At 43.5% G+C, this 25,577-nt stretch overlaps 2 protein-coding genes across 2 annotated transcripts in view; one reads left to right on the top strand and one right to left on the bottom strand.

The window, feature by feature from the left end:
- gmds (GDP-mannose 4,6-dehydratase) overlaps nt 1–25,577 on the bottom strand; it is a 222,070-nt gene that overhangs the window by 35,085 nt on the left and 161,408 nt on the right. Inside the window, exons 8-9 of the mRNA XM_085385930.1 lie at nt 5,725–5,843; nt 5,300–5,396 (exon numbers count right to left, since the gene is read on the bottom strand). Coding sequence (XP_085242056.1) covers nt 5,300–5,396; nt 5,725–5,843 — 216 coding nt within the window. The remainder of the gene's footprint in view (nt 1–5,299; nt 5,397–5,724; nt 5,844–25,577) is intronic.
- LOC146649413 (uncharacterized) lies at nt 13,792–21,361 on the top strand. Its single transcript, XM_085387514.1, has 4 exons — nt 13,792–14,088; nt 14,406–17,633; nt 17,702–20,783; nt 21,101–21,361. The coding sequence occupies exons 2-3, from the start codon at nt 14,714–14,716 to the stop codon at nt 20,467–20,469; spliced, it is 5,688 nt and encodes a 1,895-aa protein (XP_085243640.1). The 5' UTR covers nt 13,792–14,088; nt 14,406–14,713; the 3' UTR covers nt 20,470–20,783; nt 21,101–21,361.

The following is a 25,577-nucleotide window of genomic DNA, read 5'->3' as shown; positions in this document are numbered from 1 at the left end:
CCTGTCTCTGCACAGACAAATACAGCCGTCTTGGCCCCAAACGTTGTTTAGAGAGACAAATTGTGATCTGCAATAAATACTTCATGCTGAAGTTTAAATGAGGCAAGGAGGCAAACTGAATTTAAAAAAATCCCCACATTTACTGTCAACTGTATAATGCACGTTGTTAGGTAATATGCACTCAAAAGCAAACTACTGTACTGTATACATTGTGCTATGGAGAGTTAAGTGGAAAAACTAAACTCAAGGGACTAACATCAAACTTAGTTTTCCAGATGCTGTATCATGAATGTCAATCAGGTTCAACTTCCTGGGGCCACTGAACAACCTACAGCGGTGACCTGTGCATAAGACGTTATTTAAAATCCCAGAGTTTATAAGCTCTTAAAAGTATGCAGATATTTTTAAACAGTGAAATTCATGAATCTGACCTGTTAAAAACTGCTCTGTGTTGATTTTACGCACAGGACAAAAAGTATTCCCATTACCAGCTGGTGCGGCAGATGACACAGCTCATAGAGGAAATTTACCAATTTAAAGTAGCAAAGTTGAGTATTTTTGAGAGCATTTGAAGTGCTGAAACCCTAAACTAAAGAACATGGAGCTGGCAACCAGAGCAGTGGAAGAGTTTTAGGGGGAACCTAAAACTGTGACATCGTAACATGTTTCAGCATGTAGAAACTGTAGTAAACACACGCACGCATGTTGTGCAGTAAACTTTAACATACAGTAAAGACGTATGTTAAAAAGTAATACTGTAGAGATATTGGGAGAGACTTTAGTGTAAGGTAGGGATTGGAGAAGGCTTAATTCAAGCTATCTGAATGTATTCGATTATACTTTTGGAGGCTATGTAAACTGTAATACAAATCCTCATATGCTGGCCTGTTTCTTTTTTAAACCCATCTTTTGAGATCCATTAAATTACAGCAATAGATCCTAACTGCTTCTGCTATTACTTTTGGTTTTGCACGCACGTAAAGTGGAAGGTTTTTTCGAAAATGATGTGACTTCTTATCGTCACTTGCATGCCAAACATATTCTGTACTCAACTTCCCATGTCAGAAAAACAAAATGTCAAGGATTCCACTTGCGGCACTCATCTATAGACCAGTTTTTCCCTCTACCTGTGCTCTTTTGTGCCCTTTATGTGAGTGTGTACGCCTCTTTAACAAATCACATAGAACAAATGCACATTTACAGTTAACATCACCAGTCTTATAAATCAATTGGGTACAAAAGAAACTCAGAAAGCCAGACAGAAGAACCCATCTGATCACACCTTGGTATTAGAGCAGGGCGATATGGCCAAAAATATTTATCACGATATATATTTGAAAATTTGCGATAACGATATAACCGACGATATAATTGATGCGAGACAAAATACAACTCCACAACATTACTAGCGCAAAAAGACAACCTTCCATTTATTTTCACTTAAACAAGAAGCTGGTTTTTATGTACATTAAAGCTTTATAAAAATGTAACAGTGCAAATGCAAATTCCTTGCTGAAAGTTTAACCAAAAGGCATTTCCAGTAGAAATGGGCTGACACATCCTGAGCATAACCATGTATAATATCCACTGAAGTTAAAAAGAGGTGCTTTGCAACATTAAACTGCAGTGTGCAGTACGCATTTTTCGGACCATAAGGTGCACGGGATTATAAGGCACATTAAGCGAAACAAAGCAGTCAGATAAATCAAACTTGATTAAACTCATTCTTCTTGCTTCCTCCACTTCTGTACCATTGATTCATTAATGTTGAATTCTCTGGCAGTTGCTCTATTCCCATGTTGCAGTATATTAATGACTAACCTCGTATTGTGGATGGATTATCTCAGTTGTTCTCCTGACTGAAGTTTGGTCCGTTTACAGCATCCTGCCATGCGATTGCATTTGTCTCTAACCATGAAGAACCTTAACGTTAACTTTTATAAGTGGAAAAGTGTTAGTGTTCGTCCTCCAGCTTCACTGTTTATGTTATGCTAATATAGCTGTGTCGCTAGCGATCACGTAGCACATCATTATATACCAGCTAGCCCAACTTCAGTAACCCTACAAACGTCACTGCTGTTTAGTTTCCTGTCTTCATTTATGTTGGAAGTGATAGCAGAGCTGTACGTTTGATTTTTTTCAGAAATCTCTCAGTCAGAACATGCTATATCATGCTTAGGTAACTAGCAAAACTAGCGAGCTAACTTCCGCTAGCTTCCTGCTAACTTCTAACTCCGTTAAATGTAATAACTTTTGTTTTCATGGATGCCTGGAAGTTAAACTTTATAGTTACACCTGGTAAAGCAGCAATGCTGATCGTTTTATTAAAGATGAAAGAATTTAGACAGTTTTTAACGCTCAGTGATGCTGCAGTGTTGTTTGACCTGAAGAATACGGAGTTTAGGACCCAGATTACTCCCAGATTTAAGAGCATCTTAGTCCGACAAATACGACAATAACGACGGCCGCTTGCATGTTCTGCAAAAAAATGTGCTTTGTCGTGTATCTGACGGACAAACACCAAATAAGTTCCACATCACTGAAGTTGCACCATTTTTACAAACCAATTCTGGTTCATCTGTTTCACTCAACAATCGGCCATGTGCGTATGAAAACAAAGGCACTGCGCATGCGCGTTTTACTCCCATTCTATCGCGATATTTCATTTTCCTATCGTTGCCTAACATTATACCGGTATTACCGTGAACGGTATAATATGGCCCAGCCCTACTTGGTATTATACCTGGCAACCAAAACTAATCAGAACCATTAGAGAGTAGTGCGCAGACACACCTTTGTAAAGCTGAGGCAAAGGCTGCTCACCTGAGCCAAACTTTAGGAGCGTTGACAGAAGCCCATATGGTGCCAAGAGTGACTGACAGCCCTGCAAAGTCGTGACAGTTGGAGCGATGTGAAACTTACTTGTAGCTGTCCTCAAAACAGCCCTGGCAGCTTGCACTGCATGTCTTTCGCTTTCACGTGTTAACTATTGGTGCAAAATGCTGGTAGCTTTATTTTTTTCATTTTAACCAGCACGCACCACACTGGGTAAACTGCTTCCACAGTCGGACAAACGGGCTGTCAAGCCGGTAGCCCTGCAGGGTTCACACATGTGCACAAAAGACACATTCACACTCACACACTGCACCACATGTGAGGCACACCTGCTGGGGCTTCTGTCCCAAGGGATTGAAGCTCATGTCAGACACACACTCTGACAGAATTAATGATGAATTACACAGATATTAGCACACAGCCCGAGGTAACACTCCTTCCGCGCTCCACGCACACACACACACCCCTACCTCGTTTTGGGCCCCACACAGACATACATTCAAACTTTTGTACTGCTAAACAGCAAACAAGACACCAAAAGAGTCTGAGTCAGCTGAAGTCTTAGGATATACACACACACACTTGATGACAGGTATTTCCACTTGAGGTGAGGCACAATGCTGAGCTATGAGCCCAGTGTCAGTCACTTCCTGTCTGCCGGGGTCAGAGGTTAAACATCCTTCAGTCTCTTTAAGCCATATAGAAGGGACAAAGGGAAAGAGTAGAGAAATTGCCCACTGTTACTGAACCATCCTCCCCTTGTTATCCATGCAAGCTCACACTTTGTTATTGCTCTGTGTTTATAACACCACACGTCAGGAGCAGTGTTCCCTTTGCTAGTGCTAATAACATGGAGCACCATAGCAATATACCATGGAAGCAGCAAAGGGTCAGCAGTTAGGAGTTATTCCACACTTGCTACATGAATAGTTTTTCTTTGAATGTTTACCATAATTGTGGTCAAGTGAGGTGACTCGACTGAAAAGCAGCAACAATAACGCTCTCAATGCTGGCTTCTCTCTTTCTTGTGTTCAAACACTTGTTAGGAAGCTGTCAATATGATAAATTTTATAGTGCTGGGTAGCTATAAGGGCATACAGTCATGCGGAAAAGAAGGTTTTCACAGAAAGGATGCAGCACAGCACACCCTTGCTGCATCCATAGGATTTAAGAGGGTAACTAGCAGCCATGTGCTGATAATTAAATACACTTGACTGATCATCAGCAAGTGAGAGATGTTTGCAGTCTGGAGCATTCACATGTGTTAACACAATGCCACAATATTCCCCGGAGTGGATGTCCCAGAAAATTTACCCAAGGTCAGATTGTGCAATGCTCAGAGAAATTAGCTGGTTATCACAAATGGACATGTACGCTGATTTGATCATATTTTAGAGTAGTTGTCCATACAGATACAGGGTTAGGACCTTGAGTGAATAAGCTGACACGGACAGAGAATAGAGGCCCAGGTGTGTAACCAGTGCTGCCGTACCTTCAGCTGTCAGTCACTAGGGGCTCCTTACTAATCCTCTGCCATCACTCAACTGCATCTCAACTCTAATCTCACCAGGCCAAAGCCCAGGAGAAAGGAGCTCCTGCTTTAAACTGAGAGGATGATGGCTAATCTCAGCCACAACACCCCAGGGTAACCCTAGAATGTCCACAGGGAGTAACTGCAATAACCCTTGACCAGGGTGATGAGAGAAAGACCTCCCAAATTCAGCAGACACCTTTCGAGAGATGGAGGAGTAATACACTGGCTAACATTATGAGTTTGATTTTTAGAACTATCACCTCAGCAAGCACAATCTCACGAAAGAGGCACCAATATCTCTCCTGTGCTATCAAACTAGCCTCTCATTCAGCAGAATTGCCTCACTAACCCTTTGAGTCAAACTAATAAGTTGTTAGTATTACAAATTTCCAGGTTGGACGCACTTAGCATAAGGTGGCAGGATATAGCTTTCAGTACTCTTAAAGAGCTTATCTGGCTTGTTTCCAGCTGTTTAAAAAAAGCATACAATAAGCAGCCTGAGGCTGTCAAGTGACTGCATCCACTGTAGCTGACAAGCATATAGTGCCAGACACAATTACCGGCAAACACATACACAAAGAAAAACCATGAAACATTCTTATATAGAACAATAAATATGTGCCGTGATGCATTATAAATTATATGCAACTATATAGATTGCACCACTATAGTAAACCATTTTCATTCTGAAGCCTCCTTTGGTTGGTGTGGTCCACAGTATTGTGCAGTTAGAGAGAAAAATCACCAAAGGTTTCTGGGATCAAATGTACAAATGTGTATTATAGACTTTATATAGGCCAGTATAGCAAGCATCTCCAGGTTCCCAGAACACAGAGGGAGGGGCAAACAGACCAAAGGTGTAAGAACTGGGTGCATGAATACACGTGCATTATACATATAGACACAAATGGTAGGAGAAACTTGACTTACCACTTCGGTGGGACGGAAGTATTTTGGGTCCACCTTCACATGTACCACCCCTGTCTCCTGGCAACGGCCAACCTCCTTCTCATCCTTTCCCTCCCACCTGGAAAGAAAGAAATCTTAGCAGGAACTAAGAGTTTCCCACACCTGCTCCAAGATTCAAGCGCCGTGATTACTTCTTGTGTAGTTTGTTTCCTTAAAGTCTCATCCAGACAAAACATGTCACCTGCCTTTTTTCCCCCCCACAAACGAACACATCCTTCACCACATGTCAGTATCTCACAGCACATAAGAGGGGAGGTGAATGACAGGTTAAACATGGGAGGAATCTTTCCAAGACAAGAGACATAGGGTTGGGGTGTCTTATATTGAGGCCTCTCAGGCAAATCTGTGATTTTGACTGCAAAAAGAATACTGATATGTTGACTTACACAATGGTCTTTCCCACACGTCCAAAGGCCCTCTCCACAAACTCCCTCACACTGTGCACCTCCCCTGTTGCTATGATGAAATCCTCGGGCTCCTCCTGTTGCAGCATCAGCCACATAGCCTGAAAGAGACAGACACAGAGACAAAGACAGAGAGGTCAAACTACTGAGAGATCATAAAGACAGTTCGGTGATCCACACTGGACCGTGCCAAACTCAGCCCTGACAGACAGGAAGTGAACCTGCGACCTCTGAGCGGGGCATTCGCCCATACCTCTGCCCTGACGTCACTACAAGGGCTCAGGGGACACATACTGTGGGAAAGGAGGACAGAGCACTCCCACAGGCCCACTGTGTTGCTGGCACACAAAAATGCACACGTGGCCATGAATACACGTGCATTCAGGCCAACAGCGTTGCACAACTGACATACTCTAACAACTCAAAGATATTTTAAGACACATAAAGTGAAAGTAAAGAAGCTGATGAAATTCCTCAAATACAAATGAATTTTCCAAAACCTTATATCCTGACTCGTGTTTACTATTCCTAATTACACTGTGCAGGCAACGTTATTATTAGCTTAGATACCCCAGCGTAACCTATTACTTTAGGTCCCTTAACGGACACGGTGCTATATTAAACAACTAGCGAAGGCGTGGTTCCATAATATTTATGGTGAACTGGAGCCAGCAGGTCAGAGCTGCTGACCCCTGGCACATCCAGCACGATTAGAAGAAACTCGCCAGGGACACAAAGACAGACCAACAGACGCTCATGTCTCCACTCTTTAAAATCACAGAAGAAGACAGAATGCCTAGTCGTAATTTTTTCATGTTAAATGCAATTTCTATATAAACAAGACTAAAATCAGTGTGTAATTGAGACTCTATTGTTTCAAATTGTGCTAACTCATTTCAGTTTATTTATTTATTTGCTTCAGATTCTGAACTATTTGAAGAAGAAAAAAATACTGTGAAATTAAACCCAGCTGTTATATTAAGTTGCTATAAACAGTCATGAATGTCATGTATTCTCCGACTCTTCATTATTTCCCCTTCAATAGCTCAACAACTGGGCTTGTAAATATAAAATATATCAGCAGATTAAAATCTCTGACATCTCATCATTTTTTTCTCAGTTCTATGGGTAAAGGGTCACATTTAACACTTACAACTTCCTGTCAGCAGTTTGTTGGCAACGTTTTTGTTTTGCAGTAAAACTTGCGCAGAAAGATGCAAACATTTCTGTGCATTGAAGTTTAAAAGATTGCAAACAGTACAAAGACAAAGGTTAAACTGCTCGATACGATGCTTTGATGAAACAACAAATGAAACGTGCCTCTAGACATTTGGGTGATCACTAAAACCCCTGACATCTCGTGAAGGTAAAACCTTTTAGTGCATCTGTGAAAAGGTTTAAGTTTCAGTGTTCAGTACCCGATTGATTCCAACATGCACTGATACAACCCCAGAAGTACCCCGAAAACCAGTTCGTGGTACTTTTTTCACACAACAGTTTAAAAACTGACACAGTCAAAAGAAAGTCAGTTGTGATACGGAATAGTAATCTTTGCATCAGATTTTCATAGTAATCAAAGTAACAGCGACTGCTAATTTGTTTACAATTCTATGATAATGTCACCAGTAGTGAAAAGAAAAAAAAACAGTCCCGTTTCTCTTACTCTAAATGTTGTGTAATGCTGTGAGCTTGCATGCTGAACTACTGTATGCACACATTTCTGTGCACTGTTGTGGCATTGTTTAAGCACATGCCTTCTCGCAAACACACCAGCAGTGATGGAATGAACTTCCTCAGGGAGGCGAGGGCCATTCTACCTGAGGATCGTTCAGGGTCACCTGAGCGCTCAACAATGATGACTCCCCTGAGCCTGACCTCTGACCTCTCACCCTCTGGCCTCTGATGAACAAACCAGACTCTCACACGGCTACACAAGACAAAAATTGCAACTCGGCGTGTAACTGACAGCAAAACAAAGCATCCAGGGCGTCATCAGAATATGTTATTCAGTCTGCTGCCACATTTTGGGCCTGTGAAGTTTACAGGAAAATGTAATTCTCTTACAAACGGCTGCTTCTGACAAATCATAAGTAACAAACAAGCAGAAGAGATAACAGAATATTTCATTAGCAGTCCGACAGTTTAAACCTTTTATGTTGTGAACTGCTATGTTTTTCCATGGCTTTGACCACGATTATGCATTATTTGAAAGCAGAAAGCCCCGTGGGTCAAATGGTGTAAACCACTTTAACGTTTTATTACTACAGCAACAACTGCAGATGCAGAGGACCCCGATGTTTTAACAGGAGTCCATAAAGATCAAAACTGTAGTTTTCTAAACTTTCACTGTCTATACAGGCGCATTTATATTCAATCATCAAACAATAAAAAGTTTCAATTCCATTTTTTAAATCTTTTTGAGTCAAAACTAAACTGTTCCATGGATAATGGCATAAATATTGATCATGGATATAAATTGAGCTATGACATTTTTGTGCAATATTCCTGCAGTCTTCTTTTAGCTCCAGCTCCAAAGTGCTCGACGGCATGTTCATAAACACGAAGCACACGAGTCTTGAGTGAAGACGAGTGAAGAGTTTGCTTTTATCCGTTATATCAGTGTATGTTGAAGATCTTTAGACAGCAAAGGCAAACTTAGATGTCAATTTCATTCAGATCTTTCTTTTCTTGTTGTTTTTGCTACATTAAACAGTTTATACAAAATAATTGAGTGTTACCACAAAAGTAGCCAGCATATTACACTACAATATTTTAAATTTATATCAACAATACAGACATGACATCAATCCTGAGAATTTAATCAGAGGTGAGTTCCCAGTCTGCCATTTCCAAAATATGTCAGCGCTTTCCTTTTCGACGTGAGCAGGAATAAGCATCACTGGAAACAGTGGAGTATCAAACACTGACATCTACACTGTAATACTGTTTTGATCATCTGACTGGCTGATTATTTGAACTTGTAATGAAGCAGGCTCATTCCCTTTTCCTGAAAAACCCCACTGATGGATGTGTAGCCTGCAGTAAACTGGATGGCTGTGATGATGGGAATTGGAAACGTAGGTCTGCTTCTCTTGCAGCCAGAGAAAATGTTTACGGCAGGAGCTGAGTGATATGGCCTCTGCTGATTTTTTTTTAACAAGGACATGTAATAAATATTCTGATGTGTATTTTTCTACGTATTGTAGTGGGAATAAAGAAGAATGAAACGGAAGATTGGTTTATTCATCTCAGCCCGTTCAGCGATAACTTCTCGTTCTCGGCCTCTTTACACCCGCTTTCCTTCTTTTACCTTTTACCCTCTTTTTTCCCCTTCTCCCACTCCTCCTCCCTCAGGATCGCTCTGCTTCATTAGCTATCTGATAAACAGCTCAGAGGTTCAGCCCTTCACACTGAACCCGCACCTTCCTGTTCACATGGCCACAGGATGACCCCCCATCACACACTCCACACTTGACTGCAGCTCAGAAACAGCCAGCGACCACTGCGGACCCCTTTACCTGAAACATATTCTGACACACACGAGGGGAAACCGAGCTGACCAACGTTTAAATGTTTTTTTTTCTATTGTCTCGGAGTTCTAAATTTCTGTTGGAAGTGATATGAAATGTGGATTTCAGTACAGCTCTTGTTGTTATTGTTACTCAATTTGATATCTGTAATTATTAAAATACAAGCCAGATCTGCTTTTCGAGTTATTAAAATACTCTACAATACAAATTTTCCAACAAACTGGATAATATAAAGAGTTCTGGAGAATAACTTTGCTTCTATATTATGCATAGTTTACTAATGTAATTAGTGAACTAAATGTAATGGCATAACTACTGACACTGCAATCCAAAATTACATGTTCCTGTTTTGATTTACGTTGTTTACTTCTTTTAATTATGTAGATCACGTGACCATATTGAGTTATAATGCATGTTATAGCAAAATTTTATAATCATTTCATTTAAAAAAAAAAATCAACACAAATTATTTCCTTTTTTATCTGCTGTTGTTGTATTTTATTTGCTTTGCTTCTTTATCTTGTAAAACAGAGTTCTGTATACATATGATTCAGGAATCAGTAAATCTATTTTATTTATAATTTTATTTTATTTTTTTATTTTTATTTTTATTAAAGACTTAAAACCAAACCAGTACTCAGTGTTCAAGATGACTGATAGACTGAAGAGACGTTTTTCCAACATAGTCCGAACATGCTGGAGGCCTACAGTAAAAGATGTACTAAAAATTATACATGCAATGCTTTAAAGCTGAATTCAAAGTTTAATATTACATCTTATAATAAAATGCCATCCTTCTGTAGCTGACAGGGAATCACTGAAACTTAAAGCCTGCTTAAAACACTTTGATTTGGAAATGGCCATGAATGCCAAATTAAAATCTGATGAAAAATCTTACACCAATAAAAAAAGTTAACAGGTAAAATATCAATGTATGTAAAATATCTTTGTGCAGATTCAGGCAACTTCAAACAAACATAACTGATTCAATATTAACCGACTCAGCAGTGACCTCAGCAGGGCAGCATCCCCTTAATACGGTAGAAGTTTCGTGGCTTCAGCATTCAACTGCCGTGGCTGCGACTTTCTTTCTTTTTTTCTTCTTACAGTGTGTTATATTTAATCTTTTCCATATGCTCCTGTGAGATAGAACACAGATAGAGCACAACCAAAGGGACTGAGCTGCGGGAAAATCCCTGGTTTAAACCAAAGGCAGCCTGCTGACTCAGAGTACTGAGCACAGGTCACAAAGTGCAATCTCACCACTATGACACCAACTCTCTGCTACTGCTGACTGCCTTTCAATAATATATACGTAGTAATTTGCAATAGCGTCACAGTCTCTGTCGATAAAATATTCTCCGATAGAGAATATCATCTCCAAGCTGGCAGAGAATAAAAGGTTTGTTTTGCTAAACAAGTGTTAAATCCTCAGGCAGAAAACAGATCTTATACTCGATTCCTTGTTTTCCAAAAGTGCCTAAAAAGCATCTTACAACAAACAGAGCACCCAAACCACAACTTAAGTGATGACTTATCTGGACCTCCCTCCTCTGCTGACCCCTCCATCCTCCCTTCTCCCACTCTGCGTCTCGCCTCTCTCCCAGGCTGTTATAGCCACTCCATCTTCCCTCTCTAGCTGCTTGACTCCAGCTGACATGTGGCATGGCTCACAGTGAACACTTAATAGAGCTGCGATTATGGCTGCACAAAGCCATCGGCCCCAGCACACACTTTCCTCCTCATTCAAACATGCAAATGTAAAGCAAAGCCACTTTTTACATGAAAAGCATAAATGCATTCATGAGGGCACTTATTCAAATTATTCCAGAAACACATACAGCGCTTTATAAACGGACTGGTCACACCAATTTCAGTTAGAATATAACATGTTGCGCACTCTGCTGTGCTGCAGAGAGTTTTGAGAAGCTGCGACTTCATGTCTTCTCAGCTATAGAGCTCGACCAGAGCTGGCTTTTCCAGCTCATTTGGAGCTTAAGAGGTTCTCAGCCCTGTTCCACAACATGCTTGCAGAGCTGCCAGACAAGAATGTTAAAGCCTGAAAAGTTAAAAGAAATGCTCTCTTTTCTGGCGTGGACCAAAGTCAAGCCTTGAATTCGAGCAGACACAGCTCCAGTCTGCCGGGCCCACCGCTCTCCACTGATAGTGAGATTAATGACCTGCACTTACTACTATGTTATGATACTATGATACGTCACATTTGAGCTCAAACATGGCCACGTACGTCATAAGTGTGTGTTATCGGCTGGTCTTTTCGGACCCACATCCATCAAGGGCCAGTACTTCCCGGATACAGTGGCAATCATCTACAGCCATCTTGTACTGAGATTAGGCAAATAGTATTGAAATGACGACTTCAGAATGACCTAGGGGCCACTGCTGATACCAGACTGAGGGCAGTTAACCTCTTACTACTGTGGATGTTTATATATGACTATATTTAACATCAAATTCATCATATTTTTCAAAACAATTCAAAAAATAATCTTATTTTGTGTTAAGAACCTTCTTTACTTCACAACAATTCAGAGTAAGACAAATACCAGGGGTTACGTTCGTTAAAGTTTCTACAAAATTCTTCATCAGTACAATTTAAGTCTTCATGACTTTCAAATGAGTCCACTGGTGCTTGTACTTCCTATGTTCATGGTTTTCATATACTTTTTCATAAAGCTGTCATTAAAAGATGCTGCAAATGATAAGACCTTTTTCCCAGTTTCTGCCTTCTATCCTCAATAAACCAGAAATGTTCATTGCCAATGCAGTTTTTCTGCCAGCATTTCAGAAAGTGAATAGAAAAACAGATTTTTGTTTGCCACTCGTGAGCCCCCCACCCCCACTGAGGTGTGAATGTTGCAATGTTGGCTCGTTCACTTCTGCCTAAAATCCAGAATAGTCTAGAATGGTTCAGTTGTCAATAGTAAAACGTTTTGATTTCACTCTGATTTTTTTCCACTCTTCTCTGACCCCAGAAGGGATTTAACATCATTTTTCTAAGACATTACACATGTCAGAAAATAACTAGAGGGAAGTCTGTGAACAATAGATTATTGAAGTGTTTTTCCATCAGTTTGTGTTCAGAACTGTCTGGTGGCTTCAGAATTGCAGCACAATGATGCACTCCGGCCAGGCTTACTTAGCCAAGAAGTTAGAGTGTATTAGTGCTTATTGCTTTCACAGCCTACAGTTACTTTTTACATTCTTTTGTTCCACCAACAACAATTGCAAATAGTCTTGTGCTCCAAGACATCAGTCACATAGGCCTAGAGACCAGTTGGCAACTACCTGGCAACCACTGGTTGCAAGGGAAAAATTTGTATTGCCCATCTGGCTAGTGAGTGGCTGGTTGCTGGAGGTGCGGTGAAAACTGTGAAACAGGCATGGAGGATTAGAAACTAGTCACTGACCCCAGGTAATCCCAGGTCACTAAGACAAATGCGTATTCCCCAACTAGTTGGTGAGAGGTTTGCATCATTTGCATTTAAAGTAAAAGTTGCAACTTTTGAAACATTGGTTTTAGTGGTAAGGCACAACTTTTATGTTAAAAGTGAATATTCTGTTTCTGGTTTGCATTGCACTTTTTTTTTAAGATTCACTGCTGTTTGGTGGTTAGTTACAAAGTCTTTGCCCACAAATCGACGTCTTTAATGCAAGCTACAAGTAATAAAAGCAATCACTGGGAGGTTTTTTGGGCAGTAATCTTTTTAAGACCAACTTCACCCAAATACAGCCAGAAGCCTCCAGCAACTAGCTGCCAATTGGTTGGGGAATCCACATTTTTCTAGAATCCAGACATGTCAGGAGGTCCCTGACCGGTCTCTAGGCCCGGGTGACTGAGGCCTAATTTAATCCAAACTGATGTTACATGTAAGCATTTTGATGATTCAAATATATTTCGTAATGCTCAAGAACATACAGCAGATGCTGTTTTTTGTATTCACGTCTTATATGTATATTTGTAACTAAACCACAAGCACTAACTCGCAACCACTTGACAAGTGTGTATATGTTTGTCTATTAAATAAAACATTCCTGTGAATGTGTTCTACAGCATTCCATAATGGTGTAGATGATTCCAAAGAACTGTGGCTTCCTCTGAAAGATACACCCGAAATCACCCTTTTAGTCTTTGTGCATCATTGCTGTAAAACACATTACCTGCATGTTTACACCCTCCCCAACGGCCCCGACAAAGTGTTTAGAGCTGTCAATATGCAAGTGACTCATAAACCAAGAGTCCTCCTTGCTTCTCTAAACGGCGTATCACATAACAATTCCTGACGGCACAGCAATGACACACAGTCCATGCCTGTACAAACATTTTAAAAGCCAAATAAGCAATGCAAGGAAGAGAAGCAGATACAACTCTGCAGGATTATGTGTCGTCTGCAGCATTAACTAAAGGTAGCATTTGACACTTTTCCTTCTAAATCTGTTGAAAGCAGGTCAGACTCACTGACTTATAAATCAGATAAATTTCATGATCAATATTGGGAAGTAGTTTTATTTATTTATTTGTTTAACACCTGTACAAAAGGCCAGCCAGTTCGCAGAACTCACGAACGGAGCCGCATCTGCGGAGTAAGATATCAGCATACGGCTGCCGTTTAGCCAATGAGCGGTGAGGCAACCCATTCTCTTCACCAATCAGAAGACACAATTCTACCTCATCATTACGCACATGTCGACGCAGAGAGTTCGGTCGGAGCTGCAGGTGGGAAGAGTCAGCAGAGTTTTACTCACCGTGTGGATTTTCATTCCTCTAATGCTGTTAGCGGTGTGCGTCCATGAGACTGTAAGTTTCTGTGTTTTATCGTGTTTGTTCTTTGCTGCGGCCATTATCCTCCCTTGTTTAATCCTTGTTTGTTACTGCCGTTTACTGCGAAGCAGCCTCTGCCGTGCGGTCATTAAGGGACCGTCACTAATTTCTCATGTTAGCTCTAATGTAAAGTGCCTAGTTAAGATTTATGTAAATAGTAAAATTAGCATTTGTTGACACTCCCTTATTTTGGTTGAATGTTCCACTATCCAGTATTGTTTGTATTGTTGTATTACACATTTAATTCACTCTGTTCACCTAATTATGGAAGACTTTTATGTTCTTTCCAACAGAAACCACACCATCACTCACCACACGGCATATAGCATTTTACAGTCTGTTAAATCCCCTCACTCACATTATGGATGTGTGCTTCGGATTCTTGCTAAATAAATGAGTGAACGACAGATACCTGAGTGGCAGTGGATTTTGTGGATATGCCATCTGTTCTTATCGGACAACCCTGTTGAGATTGTGGATTCTTAGAGTCAGCACCTTATCATCTACATCAGTCATAGTCAGGAGGTCAAGTCCATCCCACTTACAGTGACCTCCTCCATTACATGGTCCTTCGAGCCGGAGTAACAGTTTCACAGGCAAGATGGCTTTCTCATCCACTCCTCGTCCTCGTCGCGATGGTCATCGGCCTCGTTACCTCGATGACTTCTTGGTGCAGTTGCCAAGGAGATCACTACCACAGGTGCATGTGTCGCACAACCAGTCCCCTGATGACCATGGGGCACATCCCAACACCTCAGCCACTCCAGCTGACCAGACTTCTCAGCATGGCACCTCAGACATGGTATTATCAGCACTGAGAGAAATGCAGGAAGATAATAATCAGCTCAGACGAGAGGTTCAGACTCTGCTTGGTGCCCTCTCTCTCCGGTCCTCAGCCCTCCAGACGTCACCAGCTCCCCAACCTTCTGCATTAAGCCCCAGTACCCAGGACCAGAGGCAGTCCTTGTGGACTGATTCCATGCCTCAGTCTCCTCATCCTGACCATGCCTCCAGACACTACCCACACACGGTACGTTCCTTTCACATACCAGAGGATGACATACAGGATTTACCTTGGCCAGAGGCATCACTTCCACTTGATCCTCAGAGTGCTGAGCCATTCCCTGTTCCACCACCTCCGGTATCAGAAATTCCTGCTAGTGCAGCAGCCTCAGGTCCTTTCAGATGTACGTCACCTTATCAGTACAGTCAACTTCCTGTGACTGAACAGGTCGGGAAAATTAACGTGAAGGACGAGTATGGGCCTGGAGCATGTGTGAAGAGGCAGGTCACCCCTGAATATGCAGAGCCATACACCTTTCAGCGCCAACAACCAGAAAGCTTCCGGGAGATGACTGGGGACCCGCCTCGCTGGCCGCCAACTGATTCCAAAGCCTGGAGGAAATATGGTCAGCACGAACCTCTACCAAGTACAGAGACCGTGTACCGGGGACCAACACCACACATTCCATACTTCACGTCTGATGACCCCAGCCAGTTCGCTCGTTTGCGAATGGCCCTTGACAATATCCTGCCTCACGATGCAACTGAACGTTTCAAGTACCAGATCCTAGTCGATCACCTCAAGTTGGAAGACGCCCTCCTTATTGCCGATTCCTACAGCAATAGTCGCTATCCATACAGCCAGACCATGTCATCCCTGATAGAGCTGTATGGTCAACCTCACAAACTTGCCCTGCAGCGGATCACTGACGTGTTGTCAGAGTCTCCGGTGCGAAGTGGTGACAGCCGAGCGTTCCGTCTTTTCGCCCTGAAAGTGAGGGCTCTCGTGGGAATGTTAGAACAGCTTGGGAAAGAGGGGAGAGCAGAACTAGAGTGTGGGTCACACGTCACCAGACTGCTGTCCAAACTGCCACACAGTCTTCGAGCGCAGTTTAAGCGGTTCATCAATCCTCTTCAGACACCCATCCCAACCTTAGCAGATTTGGCAGAGTGGCTTGAATATGAAGTCCGCATCCAAGATGATGATGTGTATTTCCATCATCATCAGCAACCTCGAGAGCCACGTGTGGATCGTGGGAAGGGTGCCAGACCCAAGCAGAGATCTGCAGCGGCAACCACAACCGTCTTATTGGGCTACGACCCTCCTGCTAAAGGCCCAGAGCCTCCAAAACAGGCATCACGTCCAGTTTCCAAATTGGGGAAGCCAAAGAAATTCTGCCCCTTCTGTAATAATCTTCAGCACTATTTCAATCAGTGCACAGATTTCAAGAAGCTCAATATAGAGCAGAAGTTGTCTTGGATTCAGACAGGCAAGCGGTGCTGGAGATGTGGAAGGGACCATCCAGAGGCGCAATGCTACCTGAAAGCTAGATGCCAGCAATGCAATCAGGTGCATTTGGAGACACTCCATGAGATTAATGCATCGCGATCCACTAGTTCTGACAGACCGGCGGAGGAAGCTGTCCAACCCGTCACGTACTACGTTGATCCAACATGGGGGACCAGCTGTGTGCTACTGAAAATGGTCAGGGTGTGCCTCTATAATGGCAAAATGAAGCTAGAGACATATGCCATCCTAGATGATGGGTCAGAGCGCACAATCCTTCTTCACAGTGCTGCCCAAGAGCTGGGCCTTCAGGGAAAGAGGGAGGAGTTGGCGCTCCGAACCATCCGACAAGATATTAGAACGGTGGAAGGACATTCCGTTTCCTTCTCTATAGCCTCCGCCACTGACCCTCGGAGACGGTTCCGGATCCAAAGAGCATTCACTGCCACTGAGCTTGGGCTTGCCAAACACTCACATCCAGCTGATGCACTGCAAAGGTCCTACCGCCACCTGCGAAGTCTTCCACTTCATTCGTTCCACCAAGCTCAACCATTATTGCTGATTGGCTCTGACTACCCACATCTCCTGACTCCAATAGAGCCTGTCCATCTGGGTCCACGGGGAGGACCAGCTGCACTCAAGACACGGCTGGGTTGGACTCTGCAGGGTCCAGCCAAGGTTCTTCTACATCAAGCCTCCACTCCTCAGTGTCTACTCACAAGCACCCTGACTCCCAGTGCTGAACTTCTCAGTAATGTAGCCAAGCTCTGGCAGATGGATGTTCTCCCATACCAGAATGAGAAGGTGGCCACACGTTCAAAACAGGATACCATGGCTGTCAAGATGCTAGAGGAGAAGACCATTAGAGTGGAGGTGGATGGTATCAACCGGTATGCCACCCCGTTGCTGTGGAAAGAGGAACCAGTCCCGCTTCATTCCACTAAGGACTCTGTCTTGGGTCACCTGCGAGCTACGGAGAAGCGCCTCCTGAAGACGCCTGTACAAGCAGCCACCTATAACCAGGAAATTCAGAAGCTGGTGGATGCAAGCTATGTGAGTAAACTGACCATCGCAGACATGGAGATGGATGGTAGCACCTGGTACATACCACACCACATGGTTCAGCATAATGGCAAGGATCGCGTTGTCTTCAACTGTTCTTTCGTGCACAATGGTAACAGCCTGAATCAGCATCTCCTACCTGGTCCTACCCTGGGCTCGACGCTCCTGGGTGTGTTACTTCGCTTCCGGGAGTATCCCATTGCAGTGAGCAGTGACATCAAGGGGATGTTTCATCAGGTCCGCCTCTTGACAAGCCCTTCCTCCGGTTCCTCTGGAGAGATATGGATCGCACGAGGCAACCAGAGGTTTACGAATGGCAAGTGTTGCCTTTCGGGACGACATGCAGTCCCTGCTGTGCCACCTATGCTCTGCAGCGGCACGTTCTGGATCACAGCAGCCCCAGCGAGGATACCCGTCACACAGTGGAGAAATGTTTCTATGTTGACAATCTCCTCCAGAGCTTCGCATCATTTCCCGAAGCCCAGCAACTGGTTAACAAAATCCAGCAGTTGCTGCTCACCGGTGGCTTCGAATTACGACAGTGGGCTTCCAACTACCCAGAACTCATCAGTCATATGCCACCTGGATCAGTCTCACAGAGCAGTGAACTGTGGTTTTCCCCCGATGGGACTGATGTACCAGAGCGGACTCTGGGCCTGCAATGGCACTGTCAGTCTGACGAGCTCAGATATCAGATTCGGCACACTGAGCAGTTGGTGGAGCCCACAATGCGCAACATCTATCGGGTTCTGGCCAAGCAGTATGATCCGCTTGGCCTTCTCATTCCTTACACCACTCAGGCCAAAATCCTGGTGCAGCATCTCTGGAGGAAAAGGAGAGACTGGGATGATCCAAATCTGCCAATCGACCTGCTGCAGCTGTGGCATGCATGGGAAAGTGAATTGATTCAGCTCCCTGATGTCTCCCTGCCACGTTGTTACGTGCAGCCAGAGACAGACCCATCCCTTTGCAAGCAGAGCATCCACATCTTCTCCGATGCATCTGAGAAGGCATATGGAGCTGTAGCCTACCTTCGGACAGAAGATCATATGGGGGGAATCCAGGTAGCCTTCCTAGCTGCCCGATCTCGAGTTGCTCCCGTCCGTCAGCAGTCCATTCCGAGGTTGGAGCTCTGTGCTGCTCATGTGGGAGCCCAGCTTGCTGCCGTCCTCAAGAGGGAACTCACCCTTCATATCTCAAGCATTGTCTATTGGACCGACTCCACTACAGTCCTGAACTGGCTCCAGTCCCAATCCTGCCGCTACAAGATCTTTGTGGGCTCTAGAGTTGCAGATATTCAAGAGCTAACTGAAGGGAGCCTGTGGAGATATGTCAGATCAGGCGACAATCCTGCCGACGACATCACTCGAGGATTACGGCTCTCACAGCTCACCTCTCATCATCGGTGGCGCCGGGGCCCACCTTTTCTCTGGCAGGCGGCATCATACTGCCCGGAGCTCCCGAACCACGTTTCCCTTGATGATTCATCAGAGCTGCGGAAGGAGAGCTTCTGTGGGAACATCACCAGAATACCTGATCCACATCTACCTGATGTTGGTTCTTTCAGTGGCTACCAGACCTTGCTGGAAGCTTACGTTCGAGCTGTCCATGGGACAGCTGCTGACTCGACACCCACGGCAGAGGATTACAGGCAAGCGGAGTTAGCACTCCTCCGGAAGGTACAGGAAGACAGTTTCCCTGAAGATTTTGTTCGGCTGTCATCTCACAAACCGGTAGCTGCCAGCAGTCGCCTACTTGCCTTAGCTCCTGAGTATGACCCAGAGGCTCAACTGATTCGGGTAGGGGGGCGGCTTCGCAGATGTGAAACCCTCAGTCAAGACATCTTGCATCCTGTCGTTCTTGACCCTCAGCATCCTATCACAAACCTCATCGTCCAGGATTGCGATCGCCAGCTTGCTCACCCGGGCTCCGAGAGGGTCTTTGCTGAGCTCCGGCGCAGATTCTGGATACTTCGAGGACGAGAGGCCGTCCGGAAGCACCAGTACAACTGTCCTGAATGCAGGAGGTGGCGCAGCCAGCCGGTCATTCCCAAGATGGCTGACCTTCCATTATCCAGTTTAAGACTTCATCGCCCAGCCTTCTATTCAACTGGGGTGGATTGCTTTGGCCCATACCTTGTCAAGATGGGGCGGCGTACAGAGAAACGGTGGGGGATCATCTTCAAATGCCTAACGACCCACGCAGTCTACCTTGATCTGCTTGCCAGCATGGACACTGACTCATTCCTGATGGGACTGCGTCGTTTCATCTCGAGACGTGGGAAGCCCTTCGAACTGCTGTCGGATCAAGGTATCAACTTCAGAGGTGGTAGCTCTGAACTCCAGGAGGCTTTCAACGCACTCGGCCCAGCTCTGAAGTCACAGTTGGCCAGCCAGCAGATTCATTTTCGTTTCAACCCTCCACAGGCTCCACATTTTGGTGGTTCCTGGGAACGGGAGATTCGTTCCATCAAGTCTGCGCTGCATACCATTCTCGGCTCGCAGCATGTCACCGAGGAAGTCTTTAGGACGATACTCAGCGAGGTAGAGAGCATCATCAACTCTAAGCCGCTAGGTTATGTCTCCTCAGACGTAGCAGACGTTGATCCGATCACTCCCAACATGTTGTTGATGGGGCGGCCTGATTCCGGTATGCCACAGGTTGTCTACCCAGAAGCCGAACTCCTGAGCCGTCGTAGGTGGAGACAATGTCAAGCCTTGGCGGATCAATTCTGGATCCACTACATCCGGAATTATCTACCTTCACTCCAGATGCGGCACAAATGGCAGCAGGAAAGAGATGAGTTGACTGTTGGCACTATCGTTCTCATTGTGGACCAGCAGCTCCCTCGTGCCCTATGGCCAGTTGGTAAGGTCAGCCAAGTAATCCCTGGAGCAGATGGCAGGGTTCGAACCGTTCAGATACAGGTTGGAGACAAGACATATACACGATCAGTGGGACGACTTATCAGACTTCCAGCTCTTCCACCGGAGTCTACTGCCTGACCTTCCTAAGTGAAGTGCACTTTTGCTCCGCAAAGTTGGGGGCGGCTGTACAAAAGGCCAGCCAGTTCGCAGAACTCACGAACGGAGCCGCATCTGCGGAGTAAGATATCAGCATACGGCTGCCGTTTAGCCAATGAGCGGTGAGGCAACCCATTCTCTTCACCAATCAGAAGACACAATTCTACCTCATCATTACGCACATGTCGACGCAGAGAGTTCAGTCGGAGCTGCAGGTGGGAAGAGTCAGCAGAGTTTTACTCACCGTGTGGATTTTCATTCCTCTAATGCTGTTAGCGGTGTGCGTCCATGAGACTGTAAGTTTCTGTGTTTTATCGTGTTTGTTCTTTGCTGCGGCCATTATCCTCCCTTGTTTAATCCTTGTTTGTTACTGCCGTTTACTGCGAAGCAGCCTCTGCCGTGCGGTCATTAAGGGACCGTCACTAATTTCTCATGTTAGCTCTAATGTAAAGTGCCTAGTTAGGATTTATGTAAATAGTAAAATTAGCATTTGTTGACACTCCCTTATTTTGGTTGAATGTTCCACTATCCAGTATTGTTTGTATTGTTGTATTACACATTTAATTCACTCTGTTCACCTAATTATGGAAGACTTTTATGTTCTTTCCAACAGAAACCACACCATCACTCACCACACGGCATATAGCATTTTACAGTCTGTTAAATCCCCTCACTCACATTATGGATGTGTGCTTCGGATTCTTGCTAAATAAATGAGTGAACGACAGATACCTGAGTGGCAGTGGATTTTGTGGATATGCCATCTGTTCTTATCGGACAACCCTGTTGAGATTGTGGATTCTTAGAGTCAGCACCTTATCATCTACATCAGTCATAGTCAGGAGGTCAAGTCCATCCCACTTACAGTGACCTCCTCCATTACAACACCTTTGTTAAAAACTTGCACTCATAAACCAATCTCTACCTGATAAATTCAAATAACACCTAGCTCTGCTTTTGAAAAGGGACAGAGGGGTTTATGAAAATTTTTAAACCGTTTTTAAATTAACAACTTAACAACGGAATATTGAAAATGAATCAATTATATACATAACTGAAATTAGATAAAGCATTGAGCTCTCTCAGGTAGGGATGGGTATCAAAAACCGGTTCTTGTTGAGAACCGGTTCCCACTGTTTCAATTCCTTGGAATTGTTTGCCATTTTTGCAAATGATTCCCTTATCGATTCCAGTCGCCCCGAATCACGTCACCACGTTGCGGAGCGTCATTTACCTGGCAGGAAACATGGTGCCTAAGCGGCTCAAACGCTCAAAAGTTTGGTTATACTTTAGGAGAACGGATGACAAAAGGGCACTTGCAATACTTGAAAAGTAAATATTTCATTTAAGGGAGGAAACACTACGAATATGCAAAAGCATTTGCTGACAAAACACGTGATAACCTTAAATGAATGTCGTGTTTTTAATTCCGCTCCGGACTCGTGAATCTCAACCCAGCAGCAGCGGTAACGTTTGCACGTCCTCTCCCGTTAATGCGGCAGGTAAATAATCAACTAAGAGTGCATATTTATGTTAGCGCGATCTGCCTTATTACAAAACCTGCCATTACTGTGCATTTAGGTGACCATGATAAGAGAGACAGACAGAGTCTGGCTGCCTCAGATGCTGGTAGTTCTCCCTGCAGTCTACCGGTAGCGTCTCCTTTCAGGCCAGGATAGACGAATGTCACCGAGCAGTGACTAAGTTTGTGGTAAAAGGCTTGAACCCATTTGCCACAGCAGATGCCCCGATTTTCGGTAAGTGAATGTGTTTAATTGTCGGCAGGGACATTACTGGATATTCTTGTGTAATTGCTACAGAATAATTTATGTTACACTTTGTTATTGCTACAGAAGAATATTTATTTTATTATTTTACATTTAAAAATTTTTTTCCTGGGGACCCTGTGACACCCCATTGAAGAGCCGTAGGCTGTGGATCTCTTATCTCACTGTTGGGTTTGAACAAGAGTAACATGGCCTTACAAAGAGAAGATATAAAACAGTTGTAAGCTAATCGACCTTAGTGTTCTCCTTTTAAAAAAAAAAAAAAAGAATCGATAAGAGAATCGATAAAGAATCGAATCGTTAAACAGAATCGAAAATGGAATCGGAATCGTGAAAATCTTATCAATACCCATCCCTACTCTCAGGTTATCCTGCAACTGTCACTGGACGACCATTGTTGGGGGTCTAAATAGGTTCAGGTTTAACTCATGACTTTCACTGGGTCACTTGAAGGACTTGACAGAGTCGTCCCCAGTAAATTTCACTGCTGTCTTGGCCTTGTGTTTTGGACCCTTGTCTGTGGCAATGTCTGAGGTTCTGAGGACTATGCAGCAAGTTTTTATTAAAACATCTCTGTACCTGACTATTCTCTCTTTCCCAGTCACAGAAAAACAAATCCAAAGCATGATTCTGCCAATGCCACATTTCTTCAGGAAAGGCTTCTGTCAGGGCACTAAGCCCAGATCAGTGGGAAATAAATCTTTCATTTTTGAAAGATAGCAGACTAAGAATCCTGGGTATTCTCCATTTGCACTTGTTTCATATCATGTAATGTTCAACGTGTGTAGCTTCATGTTTTTTCTATACGTGGCAGAATTTGGTTCAAATCTGCTCTAAATATGAAGTGAAGTGTATATAAACAAGGAAACCTTAACAGTAGCTAACAAACTATATATAAAAGTTACATCCTTTTGATGACTGTGAAAGTCAGGATTATTTCATGCAATTATGTTGAATGAAACAGTGTTTCCTTTGCCACCACTTAGTTACAGCACTACTCATAACAGAATTACTTTGCACACTGGCAACTGGTAATCATCCTTAACAACATAACACAAAAAACTCATAAGGCTCTGAAGCTGGACATGAAGAGACATTCAGTCTGCGACTCTGTGACTAAGTCCTTCCGCACGCTGTAGAACAAGTACAGATAAACCAGCTGGTAAAAATAACATTTAAATGAATCTCTTTTTAGCACATTAGACGTGCTCTTTGAGACAGCCATGGACCAGATATCAAATTAGAATGCAGACTAAATGCACTGAAATGGAGACTGGTGGGCTAACATTCCTCACGTTCCTGAGCATCGAAGTTTCATCTAACGTGTTTTCATTTCCAACATATTTTATGTGACTTAACTTAGATATGTTTCACTTTTCTCTCTCAATCTGTCTTTATCTGAAAATCCCCAAATGTCTTCTCGTGAGTCAGTAAAGGGCAGGGGAGGATTTGACAGAACCGTGAACCAGTCCAGACCATACTTGGCTGAACCAAACGAATTTAGGTTAGACCCGGACAGGCCAAATGAGGTAAACGCAGGGACAGACCAGGCATTAGCAGCCTCAACATAACTGCTTTCCAACCGTTTTGTGCCTAAATGCAAGTAAGAACTTCAATCATTCAATTTAGGGCTACATTTTCACACATACACTGATACACACACAGACATGCTAGTACACAACTTTCCCAGGCTCCACCATCACATCGTCCAAATGGCTGCTATGGAGCTGTGATTTTTAGCAGAGCAGCTTCTTTTATTTTTTTCAAAATTGTTCTATTTTTTTTTTTTTTTTTAAAATCCAAGATTCCTATTTTTAGGCATGGCTGAAATTATTAACCCTCCTACCCCCTTTACACACACACTCATTCTTCATTCTCCTCCCCCTTTCTCCCCCCTCCTTCCCGCTTGTCTCTCCTGTTGTATTTTGACCAAAAAAGTCAGAGACTTTAATGTTTTTCCCTGTCAGACACAGGCTGTCTGGACGTTAAGTTGAAGACAGAAGAGGCTATATTTGCAGTCTGACCTCACTCTGCTCTGAACGCAAGCACACAGACACCCACACACACACACACACACACACACACACACACACACACACACACACACACACACACAGTTTTAACATGGTCAGGGATGACGCAGGGACAACCGCACCTCTGCGTTGTCAGTTTCATTCTGTCCATTTTGCTGCTGGACGGGCCTCGCATCAGTGGTCAGCCTCAGTGGATGCTCTTTCACAGACAACATCCTGTTAACCCAGAGGCCACAAAATTTCAGTTGATCGAAAAAAAGTTGAAAACATTTTATTTTGTTGATTCCTGGGTGTTGCTTCTGGAAGCTCCACAAGTGCTCGAGCCCATATCTAAGATTAACAGAACTCGTAGGGAATGCGTTTAACTCTATGTCCCCCCTGCATTCAAAAGCTGCTGTAACTTGAATTTGTAAAAAGATGAGTGGCATTGCCCAAATATCCTTCACTTGATGGAAAATGAAGAAAAAAGTGAGGAAATACAAATCTCCTCACTGTGCCACATGTCCATACGTTACAATTAAAGACATAAAAACTCAAAAATTCCATTCATGGTTGAAGGATGTGTCCCTTATTCTTGGAAAATGATACAAGATGTAATTTTCCAGATTCCTGTCATCACACTGAGGCTGCTGGGGGTCGCATCATTGTGTTGTACAGACAATAATGCTCCTTTTGCTTTTCACTTGACTTTTTAAACTCTTTTTTTCACCACTATAATAAGTTAATCACATTCACTTAAACATGTGCATTTACTCTTATTCTGTGAGCTTTTGACTGTAACAAAATCCTTACGAAATAAAACAAGCTGAACATCTGAAGTCTCTAAAAACTTTTTAGTGCACTCAATTGTTACTGAGGACTCTAAATGTGTTTTTAGCCTATAAATAGTAGATTTAATCCACCGGCACCAATAAAAACTTGTATTCATTCACATGTGGCATTAACGCTTTCTCCATATGGTGACATATGACTTTATTTAGATAAAAACCTGAATCACTGATGATGCTAACAGTGACAATGGACATTTGTGTGTGTGTGTGTGTGTGTGTGTGTGTGTGTGTGTGTGTGTGTGTGTGTGTGTGTGTGTGTGTGTGTGTGTGTGTGTGTGTGTGTGTGTGTGTGTGTGTGTGTGTGTGTGTGCACGCGCGTTTGTGTGTGATTTACTCTTCTGTGTGAAAGGACGTTGTATGCCGCAAATCTATCAAAATTATATTTTATTGTAGTCAAACAGTGAGGCTGCCTTCTAGGAAAATGAAATTCCTTCAGCCAT

The sequence above is a fragment of the Rhamphochromis longiceps genome, linkage group LG17, assembly GCF_057381845.1.
Source record: "Rhamphochromis longiceps isolate RC_006_pf linkage group LG17, R_longiceps_female_GT1.1, whole genome shotgun sequence".
NCBI classification, from domain to species: Eukaryota; Metazoa; Chordata; class Actinopteri; order Cichliformes; family Cichlidae; genus Rhamphochromis; species Rhamphochromis longiceps.
The sequence above is the reverse complement of the archived record's forward strand: the minus strand, read 5'-3'. Positions and strand labels throughout refer to the sequence as shown.